This window comes from Pongo abelii, chromosome 4 (assembly GCF_028885655.2).
Source record: "Pongo abelii isolate AG06213 chromosome 4, NHGRI_mPonAbe1-v2.0_pri, whole genome shotgun sequence".
Taxonomy (NCBI): Eukaryota; Metazoa; Chordata; class Mammalia; order Primates; family Hominidae; genus Pongo; species Pongo abelii.
This window is the reverse complement of record NC_071989.2, coordinates 155,790,122-155,806,462: the sequence shown is the minus strand read 5'-3', so window position 1 is coordinate 155,806,462 and position 16,341 is coordinate 155,790,122. Positions and strand designations below refer to the sequence as shown.

Below are 16,341 nucleotides of genomic sequence, written 5' to 3'. Positions count from 1 at the left end.
CCATGTTGCACAGACTGGTCTTGAACTCCTGGGCTTAGGTGATCCACCTGCTTTGGCCTCCTAAAGTACTGGGATTACAGGTGTGAGTCACTGCACCCAGCCAACAAGGCAATCTTTATAGAGTTAGAAATTAACAGTGATAATCCATGTCAAAATCTCAGTATGGTGCCTAGCACTTATACAGTGCTCAGAAACATTGGGTAGGCTTCTAGAGAGGCAAACATTCATAATAATTGACCTAGTTGAAAGATATGTATGGTTGATCCCAAGCCTCCTGTATAAAGTGCTGGTTCTGGGCAAAGGAAACTGGTATGACATGGGTCCTGCACACACAGGTTTCCGTACCCAGTGCACTCATGTTCTTTTTAAGTAAAATCCTATGAACAACATCCAACTAGAGAGGTAGAGTGTTTACATCCCAATGCCCAGGACTGGCCCTGACTATAAGAGCCTGATGCAGCAGGAATAAGTAGGGCTATTTCCCTAGTGCATTCACCTTTCATGCATCACTGCATCCTTTCTGCAAGTCACAGCCCCCAGTGCAATTTGGGAGATAATGGCCCTGACCCCACACTACTCCCACAGACAGGATGGACTATATTTCTGCTCTCCCTTCTCAGTATCTCACAACAAGTCCTATCAGATAGTCCCCAGGTGACAGGTGACAGACACATCATTTAGAGAAGCTACAAAGAACTTGGAGGGGTAATCAGAGCCACTGTGCTAAGAAAATGCCTAATAGAATAAACATTACTCTATAAAAGTTATGTATCTGTCATATTGGATTATCCTTGGGGTTTACATGAATATTCTTTTCACTTTCTTTCTTTCTTCCAGCTTTATTTATCCAGTATTCTTTTATATCCTCTCCTACCTGGTCTATTTTCAGGCATGAAAACATTTTAATACACATTTATTCATTCAGCAAATATTCATGGTATGCAAGGCACTGAAGCATTTTGGTGGAACATTAAGAAGAAACTTTATGACAACATACAAAAACATAACAGATGAGTAATTCTTTGAGCCCTCAAATAGCTGAGAAACCAGAGCAGGAAGATATTGAAGGGCTCTCACCAACCCTTCAAGAAGATTCCCTGCACCTAAGAGAGTACTAAGAGAGTTGGAGAAGGGCTAAATGTCCTTCAAAAAAGCCACTGAGTATTTTGTTTGGTATTGCTCATTATGTATTTCTATACATATATTCAGAAAAGTGAATAAAACACTGCAGAATTAGCAAACAGTTATAAGCAAATGTCCACGTAAACATGACACAGGTCAAGAAATGGAATCTTGTCCCCATCACTGTGTCCTGTTCTGTTCATAACCCTAGAAGTCACTGTGCTAAATTTTATGTTAATAATTTTCTTGTTTTTCTATATAGATCAATCTCTATGTACATATTTTTAGACAATAGTTTAGCTTTGCCTATCTTATATAGCTCCCAGAAACTGTGGATAAATTGGCTAGCTGCCTATTTATTTATTTCAGTGCTTTATAATAAAGGAAACACTAACAAAGCAAAAAAAAAAATCTATGCCTTGTATTCTATTAAATTCCATTAAATTAAATCACATCGTATTCCTTGTATTCTTTGGTGTCTTACTTTTCTTACTCAATGGTATGTGTATAAGATTTATCCAAGTTGCTGCATGTAGTTAAGTTTGTTCACTTTTAGTGCTATATGAATATGCTGTAATTTACCTACCTATCCCATTGTTGATAGCCATTTGGGTTATTTTCAGTTTGGGACTATTTTGAACAATGCTCTTATGAACGTTCCTATACATGTGAGACTCCTGTAAGTGCATATCTCTTTAGAGTGTATTCCTAGCAGGGGAACTGTTGGTGATAGGAATGTGTATCTTTTCTGTGTACTAGAGAACACCAAACTATTTACCAAAGTGGTGTATAAATTCACACTATGACCAGTATTAGATCAGGGTTCCTTTGCTGAACATCCTCATCCACACTTGGGAATAACTGACCCTTTATTGCCAATCTGGTGAGTGTGTAATAGTATTTCACTGTGGTTTAAATTGGCATTGTCTTGTTTACTAATAAGCTTGACCACATTTTAATATGTTTATTAAATATTTGGATTTCCATCATTTGGTTTTCAGATTTTTTTAAACGTGGGTATTAAATTTTGGTCAGGACATAAAGAAAGGGACCCAACACTAATCTGTATATTTAATGGAATTAATTCATGGAACTTTTCAAAAATGATTCTAAATTTCATCTACAAGAAAAAAATTGTGGAAGTAATATTTTTGGAAAAGAATAAAGAGAGAGTCCTGCATCCCATGTATTAACCTATAAAGCTACAAGATTTGAAATCTACAGAATATAGATGTTAGTACAAAAATGTATTTAGTTTATGGTGAACATATTTCAAATCAGCATGGAAAGGGACTTATTTAATACATAGTCTCAAAACAATTATTTAATAATCATACAAAAATAAAGTCAGATCCCTGCCACATCCGTTCAGTCAAAATAATATACAACTGAGTTAAGTAAAAAAGTGAAACCATAATCAGAATAAAAATATTAAGCAAACACATCTAAAATCTGGTAAGAAGGTCTTGCTAAGAATAGCATCAAAATTAGAAAACAAAGTAAAAAGATGAGTGGCTTGATAATATTTTTAGCAAGCTTTTCATGTCAAAACTAAGCCATAAAACAGCAACAAATTAAAAAATGAGAAATTATATTTGTAATGAAATGTACAACAAATATGATACACTAGGATTTCACATTCCAAATACATAAAAGGCAAGAATTATTTATATAATCAATAAGAACTATTGGAATAGGATAAAAGTATTAGCACCTTAATAGAAAATGAGCAAAGAATTTGAACAGGCAATTGACAAAAGAAGTCAAAGAAATACTGTGGTGATATCATAATGTCATATCATTTTTACTTATCTTTTTTGGGACAATTAAAGATATTGATAGTGTAGCCCTGATGAGAATGCAGGGAAATGAATATCTTCAGACACTTCCAGAGCAAGTACAAATTAATATGAATTTTCAGAACAGAAATCTGTTAACATGTAAAGCCTTTGACCAGAAATTCTTTTGCTGTTTTAATTAATCAAATTAATTAATTTTAATTAAGCAGTAAAAATTGCATATATTGTATATGACACTATGTTTTGAAATAAATACATTGTAGAATGGCTGAATAGAGCTAATTAACATGTGCCTTACCTCACATTACCCACATTACCGTTTTCTGTGGGGAGAACAAAAAATTTTCTATGAGTGATTTTCGGTAAGAGAATACACTATTATTATTGAATGAAAATTTATCGCTAAGAAATAACTAAGTTCCAGGACATAATTCTGCTAACAGGATTTTTACTACAAATTTAAATGTACAAGTTGAGTATCCACTATCTGAAATACTTGGGACCAGAAGTGTTCTGCATTTCAATTTTTTTTTTTTCAGATTTTGAAATATTTGCACTATACTGGTTGACCATCCCAAATCCCCAAATCAATCCAAAATACTCCAATGAGCATTTCCTTTGAGTGTCATGTTGGCATTCAAAATGTTTTGGATTTTGGAGCATTTTGGATTTGGGATTTTTGGATTTGGGATGCTCTATCTGTATTTCAAAATGAGAAACAACCTAACATTCAACAATAAAAAATTGATTAAGAGAAGTGGGTTTCTATTTTAGCAGAGGCATGTTTCTTGACATGAACAAAGGGACACTATTGCAGCATGTTAAGAGTTAGGGCTCTGGCATCAGACCCCTACGACTGTCTCCAGCTTCACAGTCAACAAGTTTCTTAACCTTTCAGTCTGCTAATTTCTGGAGTGAGAACAATATATACTATAACAATAGTACTATATATACAATATACTACAATAATTATATGTTAATATATTATGCTATAATAAAACTGTAATGATAGTACTGGCCTCACAGAACTGTTTTTAGTTTAAATGACGTAATGCATGCAGTTAGAACAGTGCTTAACATTTAGGAAGAGCTTAGCAATGTCAGCCATTCTACCTTCATCATTGTCACATCATCGTCCATGTCTCAGGCACTGCGTGTTTCCAGACTTGGGTTTAATTTCATGCTCTGCCAATCACTGGCTGTGTGATTATGATCACATCACTTTCTCTCTCTCTGGGCCTAATTTTTTTTAACTTATAAAATCTAAACAATAGTAAAACCTATTTTATGGGATTGAGAGTTTAATAATAAATGTTAAAAACTTAGCAAAGTGCTTGGAACAATAAATGTTCACTATATGATGCTATCATTATTGTTACATTATAAAATGAAAATTTGGGTTACATTTAGCATGATCAAATATTTTAAAAATGTAAACAGTATGTGTTTGTGCTTAGGAAAAAATGTCTGGAAATAAACCATAAATATCTATTGGCAAAGGGATTAATTTACTTTCCTTTTGCTTACTAGTCCATAGTGAACTTATTTTATATATATATATATATACACACACATATACACATACATATACATATATATACATACATATATATATAATTTGGAGGAGAATGTTTTATTTTTATTTTTGTTTTTTATTTTATTTATTTTATTTTTTTTGAGACGGAGTCTCGCTCTGTCTCCCAGGCTGGAGTGCAGTAGCGCGATCTCTGCTCACTGCGAGCTCCGCCTCCAGGGTTCACGCCATTCTCCTGCCTCAGCCTCCCGAGTAGCTGGAACTACAGGCGACGGCCACCACGCCTGGCTAATTTTTTTGTGTATTTTTTTAGTAGAGACGGGGTTTCACCGTGTTAGTCAAGATGATCTCGATTTCCTGACCTCGTGATCCGCCTGCCTCGGCCTCCCAAAGTGCTGGGATTACAGGGTGAGCCACCGAGCCCGGCCGAGAATATTTTAATTGGTTAACTCTAAGTAATCTGGATGATATTCACACAGACAAAGGAGAAGAAAGAAGGAATAATGGAGGGACTAGAGGGAGCATAGAGGTAGAAGACAATAAATTGTAAAAAGCAAAACTTCCTTGCTGGATGGAAGGTGGTGAAGAACTGGCATACTGTCTTACTATTTACAGAGCTATCGAACTGATTTAAAATATGCTCAGCATCTTGTATTAGTAGATGAATATTTCTCCAATCTTCATTCAGTATTTTGGTTAGTTTTCTTTCTTTTTAGAATTCTTTTTGTTCTTTCTGGTGAATTGCTGCTTAGTATCCAATGGAAGCATTATAAAATGGGTGCTGATAGATTTGGTAGATTTTACCAAATCACTGGGAGCATAATTTTTAAAAAGAGACAGCAGACTTCTACCCACAATACCTCTGGGAAAGACTCCTGTCCAAAAGGAGGAGTGTGGCAATCACATAATCATTTTGGAATAAGGCAAGAAACATTTCCAATATGTTAGCCTAACTAAGTTGACTTAGAACCATTTAAAAACCACAGATAAAAATATTTACAAATATATATTTTTATTTCTCGCTAATCTTCTTTTAAGAAAAAGCTTGATTTCTGAAATCAGACAGAGCTTGATTTAAATCTAGACTTTTCAATTATTAGCCATGTGATCTTGGCCAAATTATTTAGCTTCTGATTTTTCTCATTATAAGGTAGTGATAAGTATAGTCTGCCCCATAGGGCTGCTGAGAAAAATAAACGAATAAATGAATGTAAAACATTTAACACCTTGTCTGGTCCGGGGAAAGATTTCAAGAAATATTAGTCATTGTTAATTACAAGGGTAAAAGTGGAAAGTGCACAGAATTTTTCCTAGGTTCCAATTTCCCAGTTCTATCTTGTGAGAAAACTAGAAATGCCAACTTTGAAAAAATTACATTATACAGGTATTGTACTTAAAACCACTGGGGAGAGGAAAGAAAGGTGGCCTCCCTGTACTTCTCTCACCATGGAAACCAACCCTGGAAACCCAGATGCACATTTTCTGATTTGGCTCCAAGAAAATAGCCCTTAATATGGAAACCCAGGAAACCTGGAGAATAAACTCATCAGAGCAGCAGGCTTGGATATGCTTTTCTATCATTTGAGTACCACAGGTTTTAGGCAGAAAATAGGCTGAATTATATATGTCCATTATTTTAGAAGTGACAAAAGAGATTTATTCCCCCCACTGGTAATTGAAAGCCATGAAATTTGCAGTTGTTCAAATATCATAGAAAATAAGGCTCATTCTTTTTTTCTCATAGAAGATTTCTGTTGGAAAGTGAGGTGGCTCTGCATGTAGGGGGTTCTCTTTTCCTCTCTCTCTCTCTCTCTCTAGTTACATGGGGGAAGAGAATGAAATATTAAAAGAAAATGGCATTGCTCTTGTCCTTGATTTCAAGTTGAAATATTTTACCTTTGAATTACTCTGACCATATCTAGCTGAAACAATTCATTCCACCCCTGACTTAATCTCACCAGTTTAAACAGCAACATCACCACATCACCTGCTTTAAGCATCTTAACTAATTAGGGTAAAGCATGAGTAGTTTTTTTTGTTGTTGTTGTTGTTTGTTTCTTCTTTTGAGATGGAGTCTCACTCTGTCACCAGGCTGGAGTGCAGTGACGCAATCTCGGCTCACTGCAACCTCTGCCTTCCGGGTTCAAGTGATTCTCCAGCCTCAGCCTCCCGAGTAGCTGTGACTACAGATGCACGCCACCATACCCAGCTAATTTTTGTATTTTTAGTACAGATGGGGTTTCACCATATTGGCCAGGCTGGTCTCGATCTCTTGACCTCGTGATCCGCCTAACTCGGTCTCCCAAAGTGCTGGGATTACAGGTGTGAGCCACCGTGCCCCGCCAAGCATGAGTAGTTTTTAGTCTTCTATCATCTGACAGCAACAGTGCAGTGTCTAACTTCCTGTTTTTGCTGGATAAGGAGCTCGCCTAATGATAGCTCTGTCTGTTGCCTAATAAGTTTTAGTCCTATTTGCTTATTACATTTACTTTAGATGCTTTACAATTCAGTTCTGTGAATTTTAAAACTATTCTCATATCTGATTCAAAGCTCCTTCACCCACCACGCTGGGCTGGTTTCAGCCACCCCGGTATGGGGGTGGAGGATTGATCTGGCTTTCACACACGTCCTTCTATCTTTTCCTAGAAAGCACTATTTGTTTTAGGACATGAAAGAAGGGTAGTCGAGGCAGAGGGATACTCACACATGTGCTACCCCTGCAGAGTAATCTCTCTTTAGGAGTCTGTGGTGGAAATTGTGAATCCTAGCTACACAGAGGAATTACGCTAAGAGCTTTAAACCACCCTATGCCTAGACTCCACTCTCAGTGATTCTGATACGTTGAGCTCTATTGGGACTTGTGGTGTTTTCAGAAGTCACACTGACAGGCGCTTCCCTCCCTTCCAGGCTATACTCCTGGTCATCGGAGGGTCCCATGTGAAGATGCATCACAGCCTGTAGCTAATCCACCTCCCTTCTCCCCAACACAGTCACATTCACTGCATACCTGTCTCCTGCTGCTATGATCCCCAGAAATACTAGCCCCCAAACTCATCAAACTTCCATGGCCAACCAGGCTGTGTTAACTCCAGGACCAGTCAGCAAGTCCAGTAACTACACAGATATCTAACCAAGAATGAAACTCCAGGTATCTTTTCTTGCAGTCACTCTAAGAGTTTACAGATAATTCTCTTGAGATCTGACTCACTTGCCTTAGGAACAACCACAGGGAGAAGGGAGGGAGAACTCCCTCTTTCTGAATACTGTGTGCCCACTCAAGGACACTAGTTCTCTCCTTGCATTGTTGAGGCTGGACAGGAAGTAAAGCTAGTTCTGCTAAAAACTAGTTCTGGTGTCTATATGGAGATGGCTGCTCCCAACAGGTGAACTTAGAGTTTTTGTAATTGATTTGTTACCACGACTATACGTGAAACCAACTGACAATTTTGCATCTAACACTATCTTTTTGGTCACCCCTTAGTAAATGCTGAATTGTCAAGGCAAAAACCAGTTCCTCACCTCGCTACACACAAAATAATGCAAAGACATTTAAACTTTCTGAGGCAGAATTTCCTCACCTTTATTTATTTTTAAAAATAATTTATTTGTTTTTAGAGACAGAGTCTCACTTTATCACCCAGGCTGGAGTACAGTGGCATGATCATAGCTCACTGCAGCCTCCAACTCCTGGACTCGAGCAATCCTCCTGCCTTGGCTTCCAAAGCAGCTGGGACCACAGATGCATGCCACCATCCAGCTTCAGAATTTCCTTATCTTTAAACAGAAGAATTCATGGGATTGTTGTGGCACTAAAAGTCAATCTAAAATTATAGCTGGGAATGTATTTTGTAAAGTTTATAGCTCTATGTATGTAATGCAGTATTATGTAAATAATGGTTAAAATAATACTTTGCCACTTATTACCATTTTGCTTATTACTGTTTCCTACTTCTTTGTTTGTTTCTTTGTTTGTTTGTTTTGAGACAAAATCTCGCTCTGTCGCCAGGCTGGAGTGCAATGGCGCGGTCTCGACTCACTGCAACCTCCACCTCCCAGATTCAAGCGATTCTCCTGCCTCAGCCTCCCGAGTAGCTGGGACTACAGGCGCGTGCTACCACACCTAGCTAATTTTTGTATTTTTAGTAGAGACGGGGTTTCACCATGTTGGCCAGGATGGTCTCAATCTCTTGACCTCATGATCTGCCCACCTTGGCCTCCCAAAGTGCTGGGATTACAGGCGTTAGCCACCGTGCCCGGCCTTGTTTGGTTCTTTTTTTATAAATCTGCTCCCACTAGAATGTAAGCTCCAAGAGCTGAAGACCTTGTCTGTGTTGCTTTCTACAGGGTCACCGGCATCTGAAACAGTGCTAAGCACACAGAGACAGTTAGTAGGTATTTATTGAATTAGTTAATATTTTTGTTAGGAAGTGGGTACAAATGGTCTTCCTTGACTCATGAAACAAGTTTTCAAAATGTAATAAATGGTCCTTTTCTATCAAAGTCATCTTGGGTGCTTGCTAGTGGAGAAGACCCATGAAATCAGAAGCTCCACAGGTAAAGTCAGAGAGGAACTTACCAGTTCTAGCTGCAAATCCCCACAGATGATTCCACCTGTCATAAATGGTATTTACAGGAAAGAAAAAAAAAGACACTCATGAAACCCATACCCATGTAAGGCTTGGTGCCAGCCATGGTGGTAATCTGTGTCTCCCTGGGCAGCATTGCAGCAATGTTGAAATCTGTGATGTGCACGTGCCCTGCAGAGAGAGAAGAACCACACAGAAAGTTAAGTCCCATTCAACCCAGTGGCACAATCATGCTTCTAACTGAAAACACCCAATTAGTCTGTTAATTCTTGTAGGCCAGTTGCAGTCCATCCTCAAGGACAACATGGTCTTAAACCAACAATTCTCCATTTCATGATATGCAATGATTAGCCTCTGATTGTAAGCCTATAATTCAGCCTCAGAAAGTTTTACCCTTAGTAGCTAAGAATTTGTGGTCAGGTAATTCTAGTTAGGCATCTTTTCTCTGTTGGTGACATTTTAAGTTACTTTAGCCTATGAGTACTATGAAGGAGTCAGCCAAGAGATACTCAAAGTACCACGTTTCCAAACATCCCTTATGGGGTTATTTTTTTTAAAGAGGCAAATAGGCTGGGCGTGGTGGCTCACCCCTGTAATTCTAGCACTTTGGAAGGCTGAGGTGGGCGGATCATTTGAGGTCAGGAGTTCGAGACCAGCCTGGCCAAAATGGGAAACCCCGTCTCTACTAAAAATAAAAAATAAAAAATTAGCTGGGCGTGGTGGTGGGTGCCTGTAATCCCAGCTACTTGGGAGGCTGAGGCAGGAGAATCACTTGAACCTGGGAGGCAGAGGTTGCAGTGAGCCGAGATCACACCGCTGCACTCCAGCCTGGGTGACAGAGTGAGACTCTATCTCAAAAAAGAAAAAAAAAAAGAAACGAAAAGTAAGAGGCAAATATTATTACTACAAAACTGGCATGAATATGGATACGAATATTTATTTCCTAGCCAAGAAAGTATCCTTTTTCTCCAAGTTTTTCTAAAATATTTTTGTACATATTTTTGTCTGATAGTTCAGGTTGGCCTCATCAGTCCCCAACAAAATAACTGTTATCAAGGGATAGCGGGGGGCGGCAGGTGGGGGGAGGGGATCAACTTTAGTTTCTTTTTTTAATTTAATTATTATTTTTTTTTTTGAGATGGAGTCTCACTCTGTTGCCAGGCTGGAGTGTCATGGTGTGCTTTCAGCTCACTGCAATCTCCGCCTCCCGGGTTCAAGTGATTCTCCTGCCTCAGCCACCCGAGTAGCTGGGATTACAGGCATGCACAACAATGCTCAGCTAATTTTTGTATTTTTAGTAGAGATGGGATTTCACCATGTTGGTCAGGGTGTTCTACGATCTCCTGACCTCGTGATCTGCTTGCCTTGGCCTCTGAAAGTGTTGGGATTACAGGCGTGAGCCACTGCGCCTAGCCAATCAACTTCATTTTTAAAGGGATTCTACAAAGAGCACTAGACTGGGAGCCAAGGAGGTCTGGGTTTTACCTTGAACTCTGCCTCTAACACATAGTAGACTTTAAGTCCTTTTCCAAGGTGGATCTAAATTTTCCTTTATATAAAAAAAGAAGGGGCAGACTAAATGATCTCTAGGGTCTCTCTCAGCTTTAACACTCAAAGCAATATAGTGTGGGTCTAATACTTATATGTTGCAGGGAACACACTCTATGAGGTGCTCTAGGGTCCCTGCATTTACAGCTAAAAGGAACAAAAGGGCCGTGCCAAAAGCTCAGGGAGACAAGCCTATTGTGTTAGCTGTTGGCATGACAGTCATCTGCTTTCAGAGAATCTTGAAGTGTTGGCATTTCCATTTACATGTGTCTGTGGTTTTGATGAGATACAGCTGTGATTGGAGGGCATGTCATCAGATTCTTCCAGGGCCCACAGTCCACACTCCCTGTATCAAACTTCATTGTCTGCTCCCTGATAGTATCCAGCCTGCTGCTAAACATAAATCCCTCTGCCTTTATCACCAGGATTTTATTTTGTGCAGAAAGTGTTTTGGCTTTGTTTATGTGATGATATTTCAGTAGAGTAAAGGTAGCACTCATCTAGTTAAAAGTATTCTTGCCGGAGTGGCACCAATGCCTAATTTCAATAACTTCTTCTATCATAGCATAGGTTGTCTCCATTTTGTCTTTTTCTCTTTCTCCCCATGGGTCCTGCTCATAGTGTTGGACCAGTGATTCACAAAGTTTAATACAAATCAGGTGAGTCTGGAGACTGTGGCAAACAGCCTGTTTCTTGGAGTCAGACTGCTTGGCTTCAAGTCTAGTTTCTACCACTAACTAGCTGTGTTACCTTGAAAACGTCACTTATCCTCTCTGTAAAGTTGGAAAGATAATCATAGTCTTCTCAAGAAGTTATTGGAAATATGAAATGAAATAACGATTATGGGAGACTTAGCACAGCATTTGGCAAGAAGTAAGTGTTTAATTGCTGATATCTGTCATTATCAGAAACTTCAGTGTAGTTTTGCAAAATACATGTGCCTGGGCTTCGGTTTCCTAAAACTCCAATTCAGTGGGACTTGTAGGAGAGCCAGGTATCTGTATTAAAAACAACAAATTCCACAGGTGATTCAGATGAGCAGCCAGACATGCAACTGTCTACTTTAGTCTGAATCGATTTTCCAGGCTGGCTCAGCTACAAGATTATCTATGCTCAGGTAGAAGTGGAAGGTAGAGAAGGTTTTAGAGCCAATTGGTTCCTACAATGTAGTGCCCAGACCAGCAGTATCAGCATCACCTGGGAACTTGTTAGATATGCAAATTCTTAAGCCCCTCCCCGCTCAACTCTATTATATCAAATCAGAAACTCTGTGGGTTGGGCGCCAATATTTAAATAAGCCTTCCAGGTGATTATGAGACCTAATAAAGTTTGAGATTACAGTTTTAAAAGAGGCCCTGGCTTAGCAGAACATCCCGACTCTGGTGAGTACTCATTACACGTCAGTTGAAAGAATGTTGAATATTTTCCTTTTAAATGTTGTTTACACTTGCGTGATTGATTCAGTTTTCAAAATGTTGTCGCACAAAGTTTCTCCTTTAGCCTAGTGAGGTAGGCCCTATTTTATATATGAGTCATTTACGGCTAGGTTCAAAAGACTCAAAAGTTACAGAGCTGGAGTTAAGACCTAGAATTTTGTCTAGAATCCCTTTGTCAGGCTATGAATCTACCAAAAACTTTGTGTGCTGTATCAGAAGATCAAAGAACTGAATAACCTAAAACAGTTAATTTCTGATTGGCTCAGAGTTCTAGTTCACTTCCAGGATGCCTATTTAAGGACAGGGAGAAATTATTTGAGGGTCAGGTTCTACTGGATCTTCTGGCCTGGTGCTCCTGAGCTAAACAATGAAGGCAGAACTTCACAGAGTCCTGGCCCTAAGCCTTAGTCCCAGGTCCGGCTACAGCCATGCCTCACTTCTCCTTACCATGGTGACCTATCTGCCAGGTTCCCTTCTGTGTTTTGAAAATGAAATTTGACTGCTGGATCACAGAAAATGGTTCCGTCTCCTGCTGATTGATAGAACACAGGAATTGCCTTGGGAATGAAGGACTTCTCTGGCTTTTTTCATTAGCCCAGGCCTTAAGTGAGCCTTAGAGCAGAGTTTCTCAACCTCAGCACCATTGAAATATGGGACCTGATAATTTTTTATAGTGCGAACTGTCCTGTGCATTGCAGGATGCATGCTAGCATCCCGGCCTCTACCCACTAGCTGCTGATACCACCTCCCAACTCTGGCTGGAATCCTGATAATCAAAAATGTCTCCAGAAATTAACAAATGTCTCCTGCAGGGAGAAGCAGTAGAGCAAAATTACTCCCAGTTGAGAATCACTACTTTAGTGAAAAGTTTTTTAAGGTGCAAGCCTCAGAACTTCCTAATTTACCACTCTAGGAGAGGGTTTCTGCCTTTTCTTTTTGCCTCTGTTGCTTGGGTCAGAGGATCATATAAAAAATCTGAATTCATCTTATGATGCCATTGAATTCAGCCATCATTGTTGTCATCATTTATACTCTTTCTTACTGCTCCTGTGCACAGCCTGAGGATCTCTGTCATCAATGCAGTGCTCTAGGGCACCATAACCAATCGGTTGGCACTGCTCCCAACTTTTAAGTCTCTCCTACTTGTAGGTGTTTAGAATATATGTCCCACATTTTTCTGAGATGCTTGCTGAAAATGCATATCCCTAGGTACTACCTAGGGAGTGATTAAATGGGGATAAGTTACTGTATTCTACACTGTATGTTGTTTTAAAAGGACACTGTCCACTTGATCTTTTGGTACATTTTGAGACTCTGAAATGAAAAGGCTGTTAAGATGGCAGCCTCAGTTTTTTCTCACCTCCTACACTGAGTTTTTGCCTCTATTCCTTGTAACAGGATGGTATTAAGAAACCTAAGTGACAGATGATGACATAATTTTCATTTTCTCTGATATGTCAGGCAGACATTACTGTTCCTCTAGTTGTAGCATTTCCTGAATAAGAAAAATACAAGAATTTTAGATACTATGGAATTGATAGAATTGGATGGGGTACTTAAATTGGTAGGAAATGAAAATATACATTAGGATAGTGGGTCAGGAGTCGCCCAAGACCTAATGCCATCTTGCTCTGAACTAGTAAATGGGACATTTGGGGAGAACAGTACAGATGTGCTCTAAGTTAAAAACATTTTTTAAGGCAAATTCTGATGAACAAGAAATATTTATTCACACAGTGGATTTCCCATTTTACAATTGGCTCCTTTAAATGTCAATCTTTTCAGATGAATATAAAGAATATGAGTCAGTAAGAATAAAAGTTTCTGCCTGTTACTGAATCGTGCTGCATTAAAATGTAAGCAGCATGCTGTGATACACAGCTCCCTTGTAGGGATGCGCATAGGGGGCACCAGAGAGATAGGTGGTTACCCTTCACAGTGGCTACAGTTTCCACATAAGAGGCCCATGTGACAGCCCATCAGGGATGAAATATTATAAATGGAGATGGAGAAGGCAAATGAGGTCTTCAAATATGAACTCCACATGGAAAGTCACACCAGCAGACACTCTAAAAGGCAGGCATTGATTTGTGGTTCAGCTGATTCTCACAAGATCAGCTCTACATAATGAGCTGGGGAGAGGTGAACAACAGGAATTTATTCATTGAAAAGTGGTTAGTTATGTTCCTTGAGTAATGTCTGAGAGTCCTACTTTTTCAGAATCTGAACAAACAAAGTAAACAACTTCAAAAAAATTATCTCCAGAAAGAGATCCCTAAGGCAATGTTTAGAAAATGGCTCTCAGTCTTTTTTGTTTGCAAACTTCTGTACCATTCGTACACAATCCTTCCCAAAGCAATTGATTTTCCAGTTGAGTTCAGGGTAGGAATATAATACAGAAAAGCCTCTTTTTAATTCACTGACCAAATTTTAAAAAAGCCTTGAGAATGACAGCAGTCATTGTAAATAAGACACCAGATAATAGGGGCAGACTGAGACTCTCTCTCCGGCACACTGGAATGATGGCTTGTATTCTGTAGGCAACAGAGCCTCAGCTCCACCAAGAATAAAATGTCATGACTGCACCCTTGCCCCCTGCACACATGAAAGACAGCAGAATGTACACGGAAAGTGTAGTTACCTGAGGATGAAGGGATAAACAAAATGGTTTAAACACAAGATCTAACAAGTAGACAAGCAGAATATTTGGTATATCACTTCTGAAATCAAAATAATTATTGAGGAAAGACAGCTTTTACAGATTCTATCTGGTAGAGATTTGGTACATATTAGGTATGTGTCAGCATAGACAAAGAAACATAAAACAAGATGAAGCAGTCCCAGCTTCCTTTCCAAGGAAAGAAAGCCATGACTACCTCAGAAGAATTGTACTAATATTAGACTTTTATTGAGTGATTTCTTTGTGACAGTCATTGCATCAAGTACTTCACACATATCAGGTCAGTCTTTACAATGACCCTAAGATGTAAGTATTCTTTTGATCCCTGGAAAAACTAACGCAAAGTTTAGGCAACTTGTCAAAGCTCTCAGGGCTAGGAAATGAGTGAAGTGTGTTTGGAATGAAGGCAATCTGGCTCCAGAAGTCACATTCTTAACCACACTGTTACACAATTAATCTTTCACAAGGGTAGTCTCTAAGGGTGGTTAAACTTGAAGATTAATTGATTTCTTCATGATTTTCCTCATCTGCAATGACCAAGTTACCAAGAAAATGAGGAGGAGGAAGAAGTTGACTGAAGGAGAACAGGATGCCTTAATGATAGAAATAGGATGAAGCCATGGATGAGACCCAGGATGAAAACACTGTTCTCTGAATGGAGGATAAAGCTGGGAAAGTGTTGGATTGATAGGACCTATATGCCTTCATTTAAGGCCTCTATAAATGGTGGAACAGCAGAAATCATGCACAAAGGCACCCAGCTGAGGGAGCAAGTGAGGACTCAATCCTAACTTGGGTTCTCCTTGATGGGCCATGTGCTGTCAGGAAGCTGTGGTGGGCAGGGGGAGCACTTCTCCCTAAGTTGCACAAAGGTGGCCTCTATAGGCTAGAAGAGAAGCCAGTGGTAATTGTTTATCCCCCCAACAAGAAACAGGGTCTCTCTGTGCTGCCCAGGCTGGATTCAAACTCCTGGGCTCAAGGGATCCTCCTGCCTCAGCCTCCCAAGTAGCTGATACCTGCCACTGTACCTAGCTCTGGATAGGTACCTGCCACTGTACCTAGCTCTGGATAGCTGGTATTTTAAAGAAAGTCACCTTCGTGCTAAATCTCACCATTGCTCACATTTCTGAGAATCAGAGACCCTGTTTTCAAATGTCAGAAGCAGTAAAGGAAGAAATAAGGCATCGGAAGAAAGTGGAAAAAATCTTTTTGGACAGTCCATAAATAAGTAATGACACTGAGATTTGAAATTAGAGGTCATTACCAGTGTTTCTTAGCCCCCTGAGCACAGGTGGGATCAGGCAAATCAGGCTCAAAACTAGGTAAATAAATAATGAGCAATAGATGGTACTTGGAGTTTCAGTTCCACTTGCAAATCCTTTTTGTAAAAATTGAATAAGGAGCTTTTAAGATTTAGGACTCTCCTCATCTAGCAGCCTTCTAAAGACATAACAAAGATCTTACTGACACTGTTAACATTTATAACATACAGTCTTCGTGCCCTGCAGATCTTCCCTGATGTTCTGATAAATCCAAATATACACAAAAATAAATATTAGGAAGAAATTGTACACATTTAATCACCGCGGGCAAAAGCTTATTCTAGAGGGTATAATCAGTAGTTCTTGAAATTCAG

General features: G+C 39.2%; 1 protein-coding gene across 1 annotated transcript in view; it reads right to left on the bottom strand.

Moving 5' to 3' along the window:
* Positions 1-16,341, bottom strand: part of STK32A (serine/threonine kinase 32A) — a 151,981-nt gene that overhangs the window by 27,580 nt on the left and 108,060 nt on the right. Inside the window, 1 exon segment of the mRNA NM_001132142.1 lies at positions 9,123-9,212. Within this exon segment, the coding sequence (NP_001125614.1) occupies positions 9,123-9,212 (90 nt within the window).